We start from the raw sequence: 20,555 nt of genomic DNA, 5'->3' as shown, positions 1-20,555 counted from the left end.
GCAACCTAATCAGTGCCCATCTAAAGCCTCACCATTGCCATTAGTGCAGCCTGATCCATGCCCATCTACAGCCTCGGAAGGGGGCAGGACGAGTGCCAACAGATTAAATACAGGAGAATCTCCTGTTTACTCAGCGGCCTATTTAATACACCAAGTTCCACCTACTATGATAGACAGAGCAGTCATCCAATGCCAGCCCAGGAGACTGAACTTCCTGCTACAGAGGCCGCCGAGTAAACAGGAGATTCTCCTGTATGTATCCTGACAGCACTCATCCTGCCCCCCCCCCCCCCCCCCTCCGAGGGTGCCAGAACTGAACAATAAATATATGGTATATATCTTTTGTGCCTCCCCAACAAATCCCTGAGTGCCCTGTGACACTTGGTGGATTTGTTGGGGGCCACAAAAGATATATATACACACACAAATTACCAGTGGGGCCGTACTAAATTGGATATGCCTGCTCTAAGAGCAGAGAAGATAATGCCAGGTTGCAGAAGTTGGCCATATTAGTAAGCATGTTGCAGGCTGCACCAAAGCTGTTAGGGCTCTTTGAGACAGGTGCTAATTCAGTAGCTGGCAGTGTCTTCGGATAACTTCTTTTTTTTTTTTTTCCAATTGCCGAAGAGCAATTATACATTGCGGAATCACTTCGTAACTGTGAGCCAAGCGTTTGGCTTGTGGTTGCAATGTGGCTCCATTGATTTCAATGGGGGAGTCTGAGAGGCAGTGCTGCCTGTCCAACTCTGTAACGGAGTTAAAATTGTGCAGCCACAAAGCACTGCAGAAATGTGTACGGCCCTTTTAGGTTGTAATGTTTGAAAACTCCTGACTTTCTGGTGGGGGGTATAAAACTGCCGCTCACCCGCCTATTTTTTACTGCCCATCTGGCCACCAGTGAGCAAGAGCCCTTAGGGTGTGAATCAAACAAGTTGTGCCATATAACTGAGAAAAAGGTTTTTCTTTAACTTTAAATGCCATATCTTGGAGTACAGTACAGGATAGGACAGGACTTTTAGTCATAGACCATGGGTTACATGCTGCTACCTTCAGGTGATTGGACACTGGCAAAATCTTTGCCGGGAATGACTTCAGTGCACCAGTGAATAATCCCACTCTGTGAGACTTCTGTTTTCTAGCAAGCAGTAAAACACAAAGGACAGAAGGCAGCGACCTACAGTATGTCCTGCACTGTACTCCGTGATATATAATTTACAGAGAAAGGTCAAAATTCCCATTATTTTTTTTATCATCTTGAAACAGAGGTGAGGATTCAACTGGTGGAAAAAAAAAGGTTTTGACTTTTCCTAATCTTTAGCTGATGTTTATGTATTTCTTCTATATCTTGGATCCTGTCTAAATTGGCCCTAGTATGTATGAATGTGGGTTAGGCACGATAGGTTGTCAGCACCTTGAAGGCAGGGATTGATGTGAATGTACAATATGTGTAAAGCGCGGTGTAAATTGATGGCGCTATATAATAAGCTGTAATAAATATAAATGAAATATATGGTTAGTTTTAAGGGCTCAGGTTTGTAACTAGTATACTGTACATGAAAGAAATAGCACATGGTGTAGAGCAGGGGTGCTCAACCAGTGGCCCGCGACCTCCTTCTGTGGGATGGCAGATTGGCAAGCCAAGATCATGGGTTGCAGACCCACCCCATCCCAGAGCATCTGTGTTGTTAATGAAGCCGGGAAAACAAGCAGCTGTGGAGCAGAGCTGTATAAGCTGATGCTTCCTGTATAGTGCCATGTCTTGCCACAGGCAGAGTGATACCAAATGCACTCTGCTGGGAACAGCAACAGCAGGGGATACCTGAATGTAAGACTGTTATTAACCACTTCAGCTCCGGACCAATAAACACCTTAAGGACCAGAGGTCTTTTTGCAATTTCGCACTGCGCTGCTTTAACTGGTAATTGCGCGGTCATGCAATATTGCACCCAAACGAAATTTGCGTCCTTTTCTTCCCACAAATAGAGCTTTCTTTTGATGGTATTTGATTGCCTCTGCGATTTTTTTTTTTTGCGATATAAATGGAAAAAGAGCGAAAATTTTGAAAAAAAAAGATATTTTCTTCTTTTTGTTATAAGAAAAATCGAATAAACTAAATTTTAGTCATACATTGAGGGCAAAATTTATTCAGCCACATGTCTTTAGTAAAAAAAATGTCAATAAGCGTATATTTTTTGGTTTGCGCAAAAGTTATAGCGTCTACAAACTAGAGTACATTTTCTGGAATTTACACAGCTTTTAATTTATGACTGCCGATCTCATTTCTTGAGGTGCTAAAATGGCAGGGCAGTACAAATCCCCCCCAAATGACCCCATTTTGGAAAGTAGACACCCCAAGGAAATTGCTGATGGGTATGTTGAGCCCATTGAATATTTATTTTTTTTGTCCTAAGGGATTGAATAATGACAAAAAAAAAAAAAAAAAAATTTTTTTTACAAAAAGTTGTCACTAAATGATATATTGCTCACACATGCCATGGTTATATGTGAAATGACACCCCAAAATACATTCTGCTGCTTCTCCCGAGTACGGGGATACCACATGTGTGGGACTTTTTGGGAGTCTAGTCGCGCACGGCACCCCGAAAACCAATCACCACCTTCAGGATTTCTAAGGGTGCAAATTTTTGATTTAACTCCTCACTACCTATCACAGTTTCGAAGGCCATAAAATGCCAAAATAGCACAAAACCCCCCCAAATGACCCCATTTTGGAAAGTAGACACCCCAAGCTATTTACTGAGAGGCATGTTGAGTCCATGGAATATTTTATATTTTGCCAAAAGTTGCGGGAATATTACAAACTTTTTTTTTTTTTGCACAAAGTTGTCACTAAATGATATATTGCTCACACATGCTATGGGCAGAAGTCAAATTACACCCCAAAATAAATTCTGCTGCTTCTCCCGAGTACGGGGATACCACATGTGGGGGACTTTTTGGGAGCCTAGTTAACTAGCTACCTAGCGACACTAGCGACACTGATGCAGCGTTCAGAAAAATCATCGCTTAGTGACACTGGCAAAAGGGGGTGAAAGGGTTAACTAGCGGAAATCAGGGGGTTAAAACCATTATTGGGTAGTATATCGGGGTACCTAGCGCTATAAAAACCTGGCGGTGAACCTAAAAAAATAACTAGCTACCTAGCGACTGTAGCGACACTAATGCAGCGATCAGAAAAACGATCGCTTAGTGACACTGGCAAAAGGGGGTGAAAGGGTTAACTAGCGGCAATCAGGGGGTTAAAAACATTATTGGGTAGTATATCGGGGTACCTAGCGATATAAAAACCTGGCGGTGAACCTAAAAAAATAACTAGCTACCTAGCGACACTAGCGACACATGCAGCGATCAGAAAAATGATCGCTTAGTGACACTGGCAAAAGGGGGTGAAAGGGTTAACTCTAGGGGCAATCAGGGGGTTAAATCTTTATTGGGGGGTGATAGGGGGCTACCCTGGACCTAACACTAACTGTCCTGACAGTTTTTACTGTCACAACTGACACTGAATGCATTGATCAGTAAAGAAATGATCAATGCAATCAGTGACACTGTGACTGGGGGGGGAGGGGGGATCGGGGGGCGATCGGGGGGGGGATCGGGGGGGGTTTGTGTGCCTGTGTGTACCTACATGTCAGTGTAGTGTTCGTGCAGACTTACTTTTACTCTTCTCCTCGTAGTCCGGTCAAAAAGACCGCCCCGAGGAGAATGACATCACTTCCTCCTTCCTGTGTAAACAATACACAGGGGAGGAAGCTTCTCATTGGCCAGGAGCGATCCAGAGGGGGTGGCCGAAAACGAACGGCCATCCCCTCATCACGGAGCGCTCCTGGACCGAATCGGACCGCCGTAACCAGCGGGAGGGGGTCCGATGGGACCCCCCACCCGCTGGAAGGCAATCACGTAGATGTACGTGATTATGCCTGCCTGTGCCATTGTGCTGACGTACAATGGCAATACGGCGGTCCTCAAGTGGTTAAAGTGGTTGTAAACCCTTACAACCAACTTTGACCTACAGGCAAGCCTAGATTAAGGCTTACCTGTAGGTCCAAGAAATATCTCCTAAACCTACACGGTTTAGGAGATATTTGCAGAAAGACAGGCACCACTGTCAGCGGCACGCAGGCGGCTCCCGCGCGCATGCGTGGGAGTGACGTCATTGCGGCTTGGCCGAATGACAGCGGCGGAGCAGCGAGACCCACCGAGAAGATGGATGCGGCGGACTACAGGGGACAACGGTGACTTCGCTGGCTCCTGTGTCAGGTAAGTGACACATAATGGACTACTATGCAATGCATAGTAGTCCATTATTGCTTTACTTTTGCAGGGAATCCAAGAGGAAGTAAACTCATCAGGGTTTACTTCCTCTTTAAAGGTCAGTTTATTACTAAAATTGCAGTGTATATATGGGCATTTCTGCACAGTGGTTACTGGGCTGCTTTCAAATTGATCCGCAGGTACAGTGCACCTTCAGGTGCATAGACTTCTGTTATTACCTGCGGGTTTGGTGAGCTTTCAGAAAGTGCACCACACCTGCAGCATATAATAGAAATCAATGACAAAGTGTAATTAACCCACAGGAAAAAAAACAGCTGCATTAGTGTGAAAGGCCCCTTTCACACAATCGGTCCAACTAATCGGACCCTCCATTCACCTGTATGAAAAGGAGTTGTAAACAGATTTGTGTCCTTTTACATCTGCCTACCTCCAATCTGATTCACAAAAAAACAAAACAAAAGGGGATCAATCCCCTTCCGTCAGGGCGGATCGGAGGACCCATAGAGTAGAGTGGGCTGTGTCCGCTCTGCACGGACCTGTCATCCGCCCGCTCGATTGTAGCCCACCACCAGTTACCAAGTCGCTTAAGTGGCCCTCGCTCTTCAAAAACTTGGGCACCCTTGGTGTAGAGCAGGGGTGGCCACATGTGGCCCGCAACCTCCTGCTCTGGGATACAATAGAAAGAATACTGTTATTGAAGGTCAGTTTATTACTAAAATCACAGTGTATTTATGGGCATATCTGTTCTGTTTACTGGGCTGCTTTCATATTGATCCGCAGGTGCAGAGCAGTTTACCTGCAGGTTACCTGCACTGAGCCATAGACTTCTATTAGTACCTGCGAGTTTCGTGAGTTTTCTGAAAGTGTACCAAACCTGCAGAATATAATAGAAGTCTATTGCAAACTGCAGGAAAGCCAAAAGGTACACTGCGTTGCAAACGTGGTGCGGGTAAACCGCAGCGCATCTGTGTGAAAGCAGCCTTGGATCCCTTTCACACAGTCAGTCCGACAGTCCAACCAATTGGACCCTCCATTCACCTCTAAGTAGTGGCAGACATAAACAGACTTGTGTTCTACCTCCAATACCATCCGCCAAAAAGTATTGTGGACTGCGTCTGTGTCTGCTCTGCAAATGCAGAGTGGACACGGAGATGTCATCCACCCGCTCCGCTCATTGTGGCCCGTGACTGGTTACCAAGTCACTTAAGTGGCCCTCGCTCTTCAAAAGGTTGGGCACCCCTGGTGTAGAGATTTAAAATGTGCTTTTTCACTGACCCATATCAGGGATGAGCTCAAGGCTGTCCAAACCCAAGCTGCAAAGTATATTTATACGCGACTTTACCATTTACTTTTGATTGGCAATCTGCTTTGACAGCTTCCTGGTGGGATAGCTCAGATGGGTTTGGAAACATGTCCAAATACACCTCATCAAGCCCATCACTGCTCATAATTAGGATCCCATGAATAAAAGTACCAGGCTATCAGTGCACTATGGCATCTGACATAAAATAACCACCCCTAGAAGCAGTACCTGCAGCTCCTCTTAGGAAATCTTCTCACAAAAACAACAGTTCTGGAACAAAGTAAAACATTTGATATGCAGACATTATGTTTAGGTCCAAGTTACGATCAATCTGAAATCAATATTTATATAAATGACACAAGCGCATATTAAATCAGTTTAATTATCAATAATAAAACACTGTAGTGCACTTTGTCACTACAGAGCGTAAAAGGCAATAATATTATATTAATATTAAAATGCATTTATTCAAAGACAAAAATATACATTCATAAAATAAAATATACTGTAAATTCAAAGTACAAAAATATTTAACATTTCTTATTATTTCCTGAATATAACCATAACCAACTTTTACAGTTAAAATGTCTTCAGTGGTTTTGAATTCTGAAGCATCATAAAGGTTGGACTTGAAGGAAACTTGTAGTGAAGGAATATGGAGGTTACCAATGCGGTACTGTTCGAAAAAGTTAGTTGCCTGGCTACTACGGCAGCCTCTTATGGTAAGACACTTCAATACCTTCTGAGGGACAGAGCCACTACATGTATACTGGTCAGGTGTTCAAAATTCAATCAGACTCGTTAAATCTACAGGTTTACTCTTCAAGCCAGTCATGGTGCCCAATTCTGAGCTCCAGACATGGGTATACTTGCTGGTGATGTCACAGGTCTTCTTTAGTCTTGGCAGTGGAATTCCAATTGTTAAAGGAAGTGGCACTATGTAATGACATAATGCCACCCCCGGAGTTCAGGCCAGAGCGCCGGCCTTTGATGCGCCGGGCTTACAGAAGTGAGTTGCATGACAAAGGGCATCATTCAATTCAGAAGAGGAGTGCCGCTTGATTGGCAAGTCTGTGGGGTGACAGCGCCAGATATAGGGTGATATTGCAGCTGGAGCTTTTTCTATTTTTTAGCCAGTTTAACTGGTACTGGGCATGTCATTTTTATTTTTTTTTTTGCTATGCTGACAAAGCCAGAGTAGCCAGGTAACTAGTATTCTTAAAAGAAAGTCAGCATTGGAAGCTCCTGTATTTCTCTCAGTACTGGTTTCCTTTAATATAAAAGCATCTTAAAATATAATAACCATGCTGCACTACCTGTTTACAGCCTGCAGGTGGCATTTTACATATCTGCACGCTCAATTAAAAACACAACACTAACATGTACAAAAAGCCAAAAAGTAATAAATGGCCTGCTAACATCTCAAGGTTTGAAGGATGTAGTTCTGTGTATCGAACATGTTTGGATGCTTTTGGTGTGTGAAATCGCCAATATTCTTGCATCTTCTGGGGATACCTGCTGGCATTTCTCTGCACCTTTCCCAGTGCCTCCTATCTGCTATCACAAAGATGTCTTGGTGTTGCCGTTTGAATACTCATATATGCACTTATTTATCATGACCATGAATACAGCAGGAGGTGCACAAACCCCAGTTTGGCCTTATAATAGGCTTGGTGGATAGACAAAGCTGGGAAATTTTAAGAAAATAACTCATCAGTGGTATCCTCAAAAAAAAATGAACAAAGCTTTGGCCTCCACCACAAGTGTTCATCCTAAATTGATAGAACTGATCTTTGTATGCAAGACAGGGGCCTCAAACTGGCGGCCCTCCAGCTGTTTTGCGAAACTACAAGTCCCATCATGACTCTACCTGTGGAAGTAATGCTTGTAACTGTCAGCCTTGCAATGCCTCATTGCCTGAACTTGTAGTTTTGCAACAGCTGGAGGGCTGCCAGTTTGAGACCCCCGATGTAAGGCGTAGTCACAATATCCCTTTTAGCATCTAATGACATGTGTAGAATATATTTAATATTATGCATGCATAGCTATTCTGTGTCCTGAATGTCTCAGAAAAGCAGTAGAGGCTATTGGTGTCAATATGGAACAGGATAAAAAGTGAAACAGGCATGTTTGGAACTGTGTACACCATTTCTTTCAAGCGATTGCTAATATTGGGGGGGGGGGGATAAGGCAAGTCCAGCATATTAGGAATAAATGGTTTATAGTTTTTTTTCAGACAGAGCAGAGAAGGTGTAGAACCCCTGTAAGCAATTTATTTTTGACTTGGCAAGATGCTTTACCTTACTTTTTATACTTGTGACACCAGAAAAAGAAAGGTTTGGTGGCATTAGGACAGTAAAAATCCAAGAGTAATAGAAGTCTGGCAAAAGCTTTAACTGTTCCACACTTTACTAACTTCCTGTCTCCCCAACACTAGAGCAGAAGTAATGGAAACTATCAACATGGAGAAAAAAGGTTTTGGCTGGAGTTGGACTTCAAGAGTTAGGGGTTTAGGCTCCAATTGTGTTGTATGGAGCCTTTTGTTCTACTTAGGCATTAATATTTTGGATAAGGAAATGTTAGTTCACCCTTACAGAAAAAAATGTAAGCATGAACTAACCCCAGACCGATCCAACTCCAACCCCCCCCCCCCCCCCAATCCCCCCAGGTCCCTGCTGTACTTATCTCCAGGGTTGCCCTGCTGTCAGAAAACATGCAGCAGCTCCGGCGGTCAAGGGATCTGAAATCCCAACTCTTCATCAGTGTTTCAGGGACAGACCAGATTGATTCTAATTGGTCAATGCCATGACTACATTTTTTTCCCCTGTAACTTTGAACTAACACTTTAAGGATAGGGTGAGGTTAAATGTACAAGTATATTCATTTTAAGCATTCCTTTTAGGTTTTGGGTTGGGGAGTATGCTTTAGGGTCAGCCATATAAAGCAGCACGATTTAAATTTTTTTTTTTTTAGCACTGCAAACTCTGTGGCAAACACTGTCATTGACAGGTTCGGAGCACTAAACCCTACTGTACAAAAGAAAAGGGCTTGTATAAAAACCTGCCTGGGTTTTCCATTGCAATTAATCAGCTTTCCACTTTCTTTATCTTTAACATAAGGTAGTATAAGCCAGTTGCTTTCTGAGGAACTGATAGGTGAAACCTTAGATCTAAATGCCTGCCTTGGCCATCTAAGGGAGGCATGTACATGTTAAAAGGCACAAGTGTCTGCTTGTAATTGTTTGATGTTGCTGGAGAGCCTCACGTTGCTGCGATTTGACATCCACCTCCCGATTCCTCTTCCTGCGGAGGCAGCCAAGACCAATCAAATGACTGTAAAAAATAATAAATAGATGAACAATGCAGAACAAAATGCATTCCATGTGTGATTAGATAATACAAAGCATGGGACTGGGGGAGGGGAGCCAGATGTGGGATCTAGGCTGTGTATATTGTTGGCAATGTTATGCAAGAGTTCATAAATGTTGTGGAAAGTTTGAACATAAATTTAACAATCTATACTGAGCTGAAGTAACTGCTAATAAGGGTAGAAATATTCCTTAGTGACAGAGTAGCAGATACAAAAACACACAAGTATGCTACAATTGTCCTGGTTGGAATCAAAAAGGAGAATTACGTTTAATGAGAAGTTAACAACATCCCTAGCTCTACTAAAAGAATCAACATTAACCAAATCAACATTAACCACCATGACAAGCAATGATGTGCCTGGCCTTCCGCTGCAGAGATTACTCACCATTAAACTCGAGTCGTGCTCCGTTATTAAACTTCTCACAGAAGATTCCATGTCCCCACACAACCTACGGGATTCTAAAAGAAGATCCTCACTGTGGACAGATACACAAAGAAGCATTAAAAAAAATAAAAATAAAAATAAAAAAAAGTGCAATTTTTTAGTGATTTAAAATGACGATCTATTGGGCTTTGTCTATACAGGAAATACTAAAGAGTAAATGTTTACTCACACAGGGATGCACAGATGTTATGTGGAACGCCAAGCAGGCAGTCACATTGATATCATCTTTTTGGGAAGCAGTGGCTGCATGGAGAGACGTTGCTCCCAAAAAATAAGTGCAAAATGTGTCCGAGGAGGGGGAGAGGAGGCAAACAAGCAGGTATTCCCCTTTTGGGTGCAGTTCTGCTTTAATACAAATTCAGTTTACTTTAGCCATATCATCTAGAACCTACTCTACATGGCCTAAAGGTTGAGGATACCTCACCATCAAACCCATTCCAAAACCATGGGCAATAATATAGAATTGACCTCCCTTTGTGGCTATAACGATCTGGCTTGGCATTCCAAATGGTTGAGGTCAGAGTTCTCCCTGCAGGCCAAGTTCCCCCAAAGCAAAACAGGTATTATAGAGCTGGCTTTTTGCACAGGTCACATTGGAACATAAATTGGACCTTGCCGAAACTTTTACAAAAAGGTTGGAAGCATACTAACCGTAAAATGTCTTTGCATTTGTAGCATTTACAATACCTTTTAATGGAAAGGCCTGAACTCAATAACTTGGAGGGGTGTCTACTTAATTCTGGCCACCATATACTGTATCTCTCTGCATCAAGGAGACTGCCACCCAGAGGTCAGAGTGGTATGGCCAAATAATAATCTGTGCTTTTTAGTGTAGATAACAGCAGCCAAGAAAACACCACAAAGCAGCAATCAATGTCTGGACTAGTTTCGGAGGACTTTCCATTCTTCTCATTTTCCACATACACTTTCCCATTACAGACCATCAGTGATATTACCTTTTCTTCACAGTCTCCTGAACAGGAGGGGCGATTCCTGGACCTCGAACTTTACTCTGAGCAGAAACAGAAAGACAAAGACAGAAATAAATAATAATAATGAAAAAAACAAAAACAAAAAAAAAAAGAGAATGTGGGGGGGTATCTACTGTTTTTATGCATATATCATATTCTGTAAAACTTTCTCATGAACATATGACAATTATACATGATAATGCATCCATAACCTGACAGTAAGTTCGATGTCTGACAATGAAAGAAATATTGCTAGTTTACGCTCTGTTGTCTTTTTTTTTCAGGGAGGCCCCTGCATTCCGAATAAATAAGATGGCAAAAGGATTACTGGTTGGTCAAAGCAATTTCTTTGAAAGCTTTCATCTGGTAAGTATCCAGGATACTAATATATTTAAAAAATTTGAAACTTCAGCTTCTGCCAATACGTGTTTAAAATTTCTAAATTAAAACACATGTAATCTAAATTAGTTACATTTGGTAAGTCACTCAGTGCTCCATAATTCTCTCTTTAAATCCTGATCACGTCTTCGCTATATCTATGGGGGCAGTACTTTATGACAGTGTTGGGGTGACAAGCATTACTGTACATATCAGAGCTGCACAGAGGGGTGGTTACAGTGGTACGAGCAGGCATTTTCTAAGGAAGAAAGCAATCCAGCAAGCAAGACAGCTCATTTTACATTTCCTCTGCCTTTCAAGAAGAAAAAAAAAATACTGCAAAAGTGTGCTGGTAACTGACCTATGTCCCCTTGAATGTCACCCTGCCACAGTTGGACAAAGGGAGAGGGACAAGGTCGTTCATCTATGTGGATACCAGGGGCGAACTGACCATTGGGCCACTCAGGCACTGCCCGAGGGCCCCATGCCACTAGGGGGCCCCATCAGGGTTGCCAGCCTCAGTAAAACCAGGGACAGTATGTAAAAACGCGTGTTTTTTTTTTACATCTGTCTCTGAAATGTCCTTTACCGACATCCTTTTGGTCTAAAAATCCTGAGATTATAGCTGCCCCACCTCTCCAATACCTTCTCAGCCAATAGAAACATGTCTGTGTATACTGTGTGTTTGTGTATACGGTGTGGCCCCATAATCTCCCATTGCCCGGGGGCCCCATGAGTTGTCAGTCCGCCCCTGGTGGATACATATGCACTAGTGCGCAGATCGTTGCCCTCATAGAGGTTGTGAACACTGCCCTCCCTTTGCCAGACTGTGGCAGAGTGACATTACGGTGGATTACAGTGTTTACATCTGGTAATTTTCACACAGATGTGCCTCACAATCAGCCCCAGATCCTCACCAGCAACCAGCAGGGTGTCATCTTGCAGGTGCAGATTACCAACTAGCAGACCCAGGGAGCCGAGTCTCCTGTGTGCTGCTGGATATCATCTCCTCTCCACCGGGCTGTCACCATTCTCCATATGGGTCAGGTAGTTTACTTTTAACATCTTGCCAGCAAGCAACCTGGACTATACTACCATCCTACCTACCCAGTTTTTCTGTTTGGTACTGCTTTGCTTTTTAAAAAAAAACATTTTAAACATATCCCTATTTTGATGCTTCATGCTGTATGACTGTTGCATTTGTTTGTTTTATATACCACAATCCTATACTGAACTGTGCAGGGATTGTTCATCTTCTCAGTGCAATAAACTATTTTTCATCTACCAGTTTAGATGTACTTTATATGACTTTACCTATGGCGTGCAGCTTTTTTTGTATTTTGTTGCTAGTCTTCCATTTTCCAGTGGTTAGGCAGCTGCACTGGGTTATTATCTTGCTTATCCGGGTTCTATCCATCTATCCATCTATATATAATCACTATCCCTTTCATGACTAAGTCTATTTTTGACATTTGGTGTTTACAAGTTAAAATACATATTTTTTGCTAGAAAACCCCCAAACATTATATATATTTTTTTAGCAGAGAATAAAATGGCGATAGTTGCAAAATTTTATGTCACACGGTATTTGTGCAGTGGTGCTATAAAACGCAACTTTTTTTGGGAAAAGGGACACTTTCATGAATTTAAAAAAAAACAAACAGTAAAATTAGCCCAATTTTTTTGTATAATGTGAAAGATGATGTTACGCCGAGTAAATAGATACCAAATATGTCATGCTTTATAATTGCACGCACTCGTGGAATGACGACAAACTACAGTACCTAAAAATCTCAATAGGCGATACTTTAAAAAAGGTTTCCGGTTACCAGGTTAGAGTTATGGAGGAGGTCTAGTGCTAGAATTATTGCTCTGGCGATGGCGGCAATACCTCACATGTGTGATTTGAACACCGTTTACATATGCGGGTGCGACTTCCATATGCTTTTTCTTTGCTGCAAGAGCTCGCGGCGACGGTGGTGCTTTAAAAAAATTTTTTTTCTTATTTATTTTAAAATTAAAGTGGAAGTAAACTCCCCTATCGTTTTCAGCCAAGGAAGCTGCCATCTTTGCCTCCGTTTAATCTTCAACTGCTATGGTGCTGCACATGTGATTCGTTATGACATCAGCCATTGGATGGTTTGATAGTTTGGCTGAGAGCACAGCCAATGTGCACTTAGCATTCCCGGCATGCCTTTTTTTTTTTACGGTTTAAATCGATGGGTTTACTTCCACTTTAACAAATTGTTTAAAAAAATAAATAAATTTGTAAACATTCCTTGCGACAGTATTAGGTGGTGACGGGTACTCTTTATGAAGGGATCGGGGGTCTAAAAGACCCCCACAATCCCTCCTTTACACTTAAAAGTATTCAGATCGCCATTTTCGGCGATTCTGAATACTGTATGTCTTTTTTTTTTTTAAACCGGCGCCATTGGCAGCCGAGTAAACGGGAAGTGACGTCATGACGTCACTTCCGTGTTTACGATTAGGAGACTGGAATGAAGCCGATAACAGCTTCATTCCAGTCTGTCCCTAGCCGCTAGAAGTGGCGGCTTGTTCATCGGGGCTCCCGATTGATCGGGAGCCCTGGTAAGAGCGGTGGGAGGGGGGCGTCCCCTCCCACTCCTCCGGCATAACAGCCGATCAGCTTTTAGCCACATTGGTTGTTATGGCTGGAAAGCCGATCGCCGACTCTGAAAAAAACTGATTTTTAAATACAGCTTACCTGTAAAATCCTTTTCTTTGAGTACATCACGGGACACAGAGCATTTATTCAGGACTATCTGGGTTATACGCTACCTCTAGGTGATTGGACACTGGCAACCAATAGCAAGAAGGTTCCTCCCATATAACCCCTCCCATACGGGAATTACCTCAGTTTTGTAGCAAGCAATGAAAGTCCCAGAAAAGAGGGGAGGGATCTCTGTGTCCCGTGATGTACTCAAAGAAAAGGATTTTACAGGTAAGCTGTATTTAAAAATCAGTTTTTCTTTATCATACATCACGGGACACAGAGCATTTATTTATGACTATCTGGGATGTCCTAAAGCAATGCACCTGGGCTGCTGGGCTCTGTACCAGCATGGACTTGACTGAACTCAACGAGTTCATAAGTTCTTGAACTGAAGAGAACAAGTCCTTGTATTGTTGGGACATTTCCTCTTCAACCAAGTCCTTAATACAGGACCTCCAAATCTTCAAATATATTAATAGTAAAAAGGTCAGGTCTGAGCATATAGGCCCTTTACAAAATAAGCTAGAGTGGGTGACTGGGGAAAAAGAGAAGGCTAATTTATTAAATACTTTCTTCAGCTCTGTGTATACAGAAGAGCATGGGGGGAGCCGATGTCCATAATGGGGGTGGTATTGACACAGCCCCGAATGATCCACAATGGCTCAAAAGTGATATGGTCCAGAAATATTTAGACAGAATAAAGGTGGATAAAGCACCTGGTCCTGATGGCATCCACCCACAGATCCTAAAAGAATTGAGCTCTGTAATTTCAGAGCCATTGTATCCAATTTTTAGGGACTCATTAATGACGGGAATAGTACCACTGGATTGGCGCAGGGCGAACGTGGTGCTTATATTTAAAAAGGGATCAAAGTCTTTACCAAGTAACTATAGACCTGTTCGTTTAACTTCTATAATCGGGAAGATACTGGAGCGTTTAATAAAAGACCACATAGACGAGTTCTTGCTGGAAAAAAACAAAAACAAAACAAACAGACAGCATGGATTCATGAAAGACAGAAGTTGTCAAACAAACCTGATTTCTTTTTATAAAGAGGTAAGTAAAACCTTGGACAGAGGGGTGGCGGTGGACGTGGTATACTTGGATTTTGCAAAAGCGTTCGAAACAGTTCCCCACACGCGGCTCATGTGTAAGGTAAAGTCTACAGGTTTGGAAATATCAGTTTGTAAATGGATAGAAAACTGGCTAAAAGACAGAATTCAGAGAGTAGTGGTTAATGATTCTTACTCTGAATGGTCTAAGGTTATCAGTGGTGTACCCCAAGGTTCAGTGCTGGGACCCTTACTTTTTAATATATTTATAAATGATATTGGGTCTGGGATCAAAAGTAACATTTCTGTCTTTGCAGATGACACCAAACTATGCAGTGGAATAACGTCCTTACAGGATGTCACCAATTTACAAGCCGACCTCAATGCTCTGTCTAATTGGGCAGAAGGGTTTGGGGGTTTTCGTAGATCATAAGCTCAATAACAACATGCAATGCCAAGCTGCGGTTTCCAAAGCGAGCAAAGTCCTTTCTTGTATTGAGTGGTATGGACTCCAGAGAGAGATATAATTTTGCCCCTGTTCAAATCATTAGCAAGACCTCATCTGGAATATGCAGTTCAGTTTTGGGCACCAGTTCTCAAAAAGGATAATCGGGGAACTGTAGAAAGTGCAGAGAAGGGCAACCAAACTGATAAGAGGCATGGAGGAACTCAGCTATGAAGAAAGATTAGATCTCTCTTGAGAAGAGGAGAATAAGGGGGGATATGATCAACATGTTCAAATATATAAGGGGTCCATATAGTGAACTTGGTGTTGAGTTATTCTCTTTACGGTCTACCCAGAGGACACGGGGGCACTCTTTACGTCTAGAGGAAAAGAGATTTCATCTTCAAATACGGAAAGGTTTCTTCACAGTAAGAGCTGTGAAAACGTGGAATAGAGTCCCGCCAGAGGAGTTCTGGCCTGCTCAGTAGATTGCTTTAAGAAAGGCATGGATACTTTCCTGAATGTACATAATATAACGGGGTACTAACATTTATAGGTAAAGTTGATCCAGGGAAAATCCGATTGCCTCTTGGGGGATCAGGAAGGAAATTTTTCCCCTGCTATAGCAAGTTGGAGCATGCTCTGCCGTTTTTTTTTTTTTGCCTTCCTATGGATCAACTGTGGGTATAAAATTGGGTATATTGGATTGTACAATATTTTTTATTTTATTTACTTCTTGTTTTTAAGGTTGAACTGGATGGACTTGTGTCTTTTTTCAACCTGACTAACTAACTACTATATAACTATGACCTGCACATTGCCTTCTGCCATGAATCTCTGAGGGGGTTCTTGCAGGAAGGGCATTTCCTCTGAGTTGGTGGGTTTGAGTGCTTGGCTTTTCCTAAAGCTTTTTCCTGCTATGAGAAAAATAAAACTCACCTAAGGGCCCCCAACAACTTTTCCAACCCATAGTGCACAGGTAGACCACCACCAGACAAAAGGAAACGGTGCCCCGAGCAGTGCAATCCCCCAGCAACCACCAAGTCCAAACTGCAGGGTCCAAGCGGAGTAACCTCTGACCGTGCAGCCACAGGCTTCCTGCAGGGAGGAGTCCAAAACCAAACCACAACATAAGCCCATATGGACAAGAATAAAAAGGTACCACTGTACCCCTCTTACCTGGGCCTGACTGGTGTCTGGGGCGCCTGCTTTCGCCTTAGCTGTTGGTCTCTCCTCCATCTTTGCAGAGATTGCAGCGGGGTACTGAGAAAACCATCTGGTTTTTGAATTACCCGGTCCCGGCGTCATTAACCAGGGCCGGAACCGCCAGTTGACAGACATACCCCCTAGTCTCTGCATTCCAGGCGCTTGGAACCACTTGCGCTATGCCCCCGCAGGAAGCCACATCACTGGAAATGACGTCACCTGCCAGCCAGGACCCAGATCCGACATGCGGGACACGCCACTGACTAGGGCCATGCCAGCGGACCTCGGACACAGACGCCGACACCTCCTGCGGGCCCTTGCACCCCCTGAGCTGGAGAGACCGGGGACTCCGGAACAACCCCGCCCATATTGGGGGGGAGTGCTGGGATGGTCACTGCACAACAAATCACAAAGGTAAGCCTTCTCCCTCCACCTTGGAGAGAGCGCAGCTCCCTGGTTGCAACATGCGCTTCCATCGTGGCGGAGGAAACACAATAACCAAGGCTATGGTGGAAGAGGAGGGATTTAAAGGCTACATGTGTTTCCTGTAAAATGGGCGGAGCTGCGCTCTCTCCAAGGTTGTCCTTAAAGGCGATTTGAGAAATCACAACTGTTAATTTCCTTAATGAGAATCTGTACTGTGCAATGAACAACGTTTGCTTTACAGCAGACATTGTAATTAGGTTTTGCTTACCTTCCATTCTCTCCCCTGCTGCTAGGATCCACCAACCTATAGAATTACATCGGACTATCAACCTATAGAACTACATGTGACTGTATGCCCCAACCACCTCCACACCTGAGAGGCTAATTGCTAGCAATGTCATATAGAAGCCTGCATAGCCTTAAAAAAGAAGTACAGCCAAAGCTCGCTGTACTTCTCCTGTGGATCACGGGAATGCAGATTGGTCTGCACTCCTGTGACCAGTCTGAATCCCACTGTCAGCTGATGTCACAGAGCCGCTCCGGAAAGATTGCGAAAAAATGGTGCCAGTCACATGCCTGGACTGGCACCCGGCTCAGCCTCTCAGCAAGTCGCTGAGAACCTGAGCCGGCTGTTTCCATCCCCCCTCACAGCCCAGCACTCCAGTGAGCGTGGGGGGGGGGGTATGGCAGAGCAGATAGGGGTGCCTGATAGTTACCAGCTCTCTGCTCAGGGAGCCCTGAGAAAAGCTCAGCGGTGTTTGATCTATCGGTTCTCAGTGGTAGAGCTAGCGGGGGACAGATGCTGCATACACCTAGACAAGTAGGATATAAAAAAATAAAAATAAAAACCTATACTTGCTAGGAAAAATTTGCACAGCAAGCAAGAGTGCGGTGGCAGTGGATCAGGTCAGCAGTAGCTTAAATGGAAAAAAAGCTAGGCCCCATTCACACGGGACGGATCCGTGATGATCCCCTTGCTCAGCAGGGATCGCTCCGTTGATCCTCGCTGAGACGGCAGATGACAGGGCGCTGCCTGCACACTGTGCAGGGACTGCCCTGTCAGAGCTCCGCGCTCTCCTCTATGGGGGGGATCGGATGAACATGGACCGTCTGTCCGTGTTCATTCGATCCGCTCTGCAGACGGCTATAAAAATAGGATTTTCCACTGTCTGCAGAATTGGACCATAGCGGAGACAGATGATATCGGGTGTCAGCGGATGTTCATCCGCTGACATCTGCTATCCCATAGGGATGCATGTATGTCCGTATTTCATCCGAAATCATCCGTCTCCGCTGTGGTCCGATTCTGCTGTTATGTCCGTATTTCATCCGTAAACGGATGGATGAAATACGGACATACGGTCCGCAAGTGTGAAAGGGGCTTAATGCTGCCAACAATGTGGCTCATTAAATATTCCCTACATGTTTTTCGATTTACATGCAGATCTGTCAACCAGCAAAACCATGCACTCATAAAATTGGGATCAAATGATATGAAGTCACTGCAATAGGCAAGATACACAAATGTAAAATCCTAGTCATCATCTTGAATGCATACTTCATCGATTCAGATAGTCAGAGGATGCAAGGATCTCTGTCTGCCAGAGAGAGAGAGACAGCTTTCTAATGGATATAAACAGGCCAGAAGAGTAGATTCCTGTAGGTTTCTCCTTACACAAGCAATCCTGAGTAGGTCCCAGAGCTCCTGCTGCCTCTTCTCTTGCCTCTTTACCACCTTCTTCTCATCTTCTCTCATTAAGTTCATAACCTCCTTCACCCGGGGAGAAAGCTCCAGAGCTTTTCTCTTACACAGCACTGTCTTACTGCAGAAGAAAGGAAAACCATACATGACCAACCAACCAGAGCCACCAGCAACACTGACTGTATTAAAAGCCAAGATTAAATACAATTTTTTTTATATTATATATATATATATATATATATATATATATATATATATATATATACATATACATATATATATATATATATATATATATATACATATATATATATACATACACACACACAATTTTAGTAAATGCATATATTTTTGCAGTCAAAACGTGCATTTAATTTTGTTTTTTATTGTGGCCTGTGTGATAGAGAGAGATTTACTCCTCTTCTGATGAACACTGTCACATAGACTAGAAGTGGAGGAAAATTAAAAATATGGAGTTGTCTATAGGGGAAATCTTCCAATAGGGACACTTGTTCTGGTGACAACTGTTTAACAAGGGTTCTCACATCACTTTAGAACAATATGCTCTCACCTCTCAGAGCTACTAGTCCATGCAAAGTTCACCTTTTACAGCAAATAGTCCATGCAGACAAAGGGCCCCAGTAGTTTTAGATGCCCTGTTGCAGTTGGTTTAATGTGCGAAATGTTGGTCATCCATTTACTTGATGCAACCTCGTCTTTTATATTTTACCAAAAATGGGATAATTGATTGCGTTCGCATGCCCTAAAATTAACTTTAGTGTATTTTTAAAAAAATCTTGCATTTCCTAGACCTCTGCAGTAGTATTGTGTGAAATAAAAATTGGAACTACTACTATTTTATTTTTTGAGGGTGTCTACTTTCAGAAAATATATGTTTTGGGGGTTTTATGTAATGTTTAGACCTAAAATTATTTTTTAAACGTATGGAAAAAATGCAAACATGGCTCTGGCAGCGAAAGGGTTAAAAGGGTGTGGGTATAAATGTTGGCACAGTTTTTTAATCAACTTATAGGATTTTAAAACAAGTGAAATCAGCCCCATTACGTGGATAAATACCTGAGCTGGTCGTATATTAATATAACTCTCTTCTCAAAGCTCTGAATAGCCTGGAGAAGCAGGCGCACCATTTCTTGGCTGTCCCCTCCGGTCCTCTGATCTGAGGAAATAAATACATCATGATGGAAAACGATGTCCCCGCTTCTGAAGACCAAAAAAGCAGCATTAACAGGTACTCTACATACCTCTTGGCCTCTCTCGTAGTTTCTTGTAAAGTTCTTTGGCCTGCTCCTCTCTGTGAATGAAAATTGGAATTGTTTTTAGCATCTAACACCTTCAATGCAAGAGCACCCCCCCCCCCCCCCCCCCCCATCAGGCATGAAGTGTATATTTAAAAACAGTTGTGGAAATTATTTAGAAAAACCAGCATAGAGACAAATATGTAGAGAAAATGCAGCAAGTTATTTATAAGCAGAATTATGCTACTTTTATTTGATATTGCCATGTTTGTTCCTGTAAATCTTAACGCGGAAGGAAAAGACAAACCCTAAGCAACCTTAAATATACTGCCGTCCCCAAGCCTATTCTATCTACACTGTAAAAGGAAAAATGACTCTAAACTTGCCTATTCCGAAGTCACTCCAGTCTGGCCACGAGATAGGGTCCCAGAGCCAGCTTCAGTGTGGAGGAGGGACAGCCGACAACCTAAGCCTATGGGTCATGTTATTACCCAGGCTCTGCTGCTGTTGTCAGCAATCTCTCCTTTCCATTGAAGCTGGCCACTGGAGACATCATGTGACTGGAGAAGAGCAATTTCAGGTTAGGTAATTGTAGGCATCTTTCCTTTTACAGGGTAGATAGAATATGCTTAGAATGGCCGTGGGATTAGATTTAAGCTTAGTTGGGATTTGCCTTTTCACTTTAAGGGCCCATTCACACTGCAATGCACACAAGGACCCATTCACACTATGTGCAGTTACCTGCGTTTTTCCACATTGAAAAAAAAAAAACGCCGGAAACTGCAATGACACATAGAAAAGCAAAGTTTTCCATTTGTCATGTTCAGACCAGAACACAGCGTTTCACTGCATTCCAAAGCAATGTGATATTATGCAACATGTTTGCATAAAATTGCACTACTCTGCATGGCAACTGCACAGTGTGAACGTTTCCCGAGTCAACCCTTTGCATATTTGTAACCAAAG

At 43.0% G+C, this 20,555-nt stretch overlaps 1 protein-coding gene across 1 annotated transcript in view; it reads right to left on the bottom strand.

Annotated features, from left to right (window-relative positions):
• Window positions 1-5,963: 5,963 nt before the first annotated feature.
• Window positions 5,964-20,555, bottom strand: part of IKBKB (inhibitor of nuclear factor kappa B kinase subunit beta) — a 74,158-nt gene continuing 59,566 nt past the window's right edge. Inside the window, exons 17-22 of the mRNA XM_077469925.1 lie at window positions 19,596-19,645; window positions 19,411-19,510; window positions 18,307-18,454; window positions 10,372-10,427; window positions 9,356-9,446; window positions 5,964-8,931 (exon numbers count right to left, since the gene is read on the bottom strand). Of these exons, the coding sequence (XP_077326051.1) occupies window positions 8,860-8,931; window positions 9,356-9,446; window positions 10,372-10,427; window positions 18,307-18,454; window positions 19,411-19,510; window positions 19,596-19,645 (517 nt within the window). The 3' untranslated portion in view covers window positions 5,964-8,859. The remainder of the gene's footprint in view (window positions 8,932-9,355; window positions 9,447-10,371; window positions 10,428-18,306; window positions 18,455-19,410; window positions 19,511-19,595; window positions 19,646-20,555) is intronic.

This window comes from Lithobates pipiens, unplaced genomic scaffold (assembly GCF_037356315.1).
Source record: "Lithobates pipiens isolate NorthernLeopardFrog02 unplaced genomic scaffold, aLitPip1_a1.2 Scaffold_8, whole genome shotgun sequence".
NCBI classification, from domain to species: Eukaryota; Metazoa; Chordata; class Amphibia; order Anura; family Ranidae; genus Lithobates; species Lithobates pipiens.
This window is presented reverse-complemented; position numbering and strand designations above follow the sequence as displayed.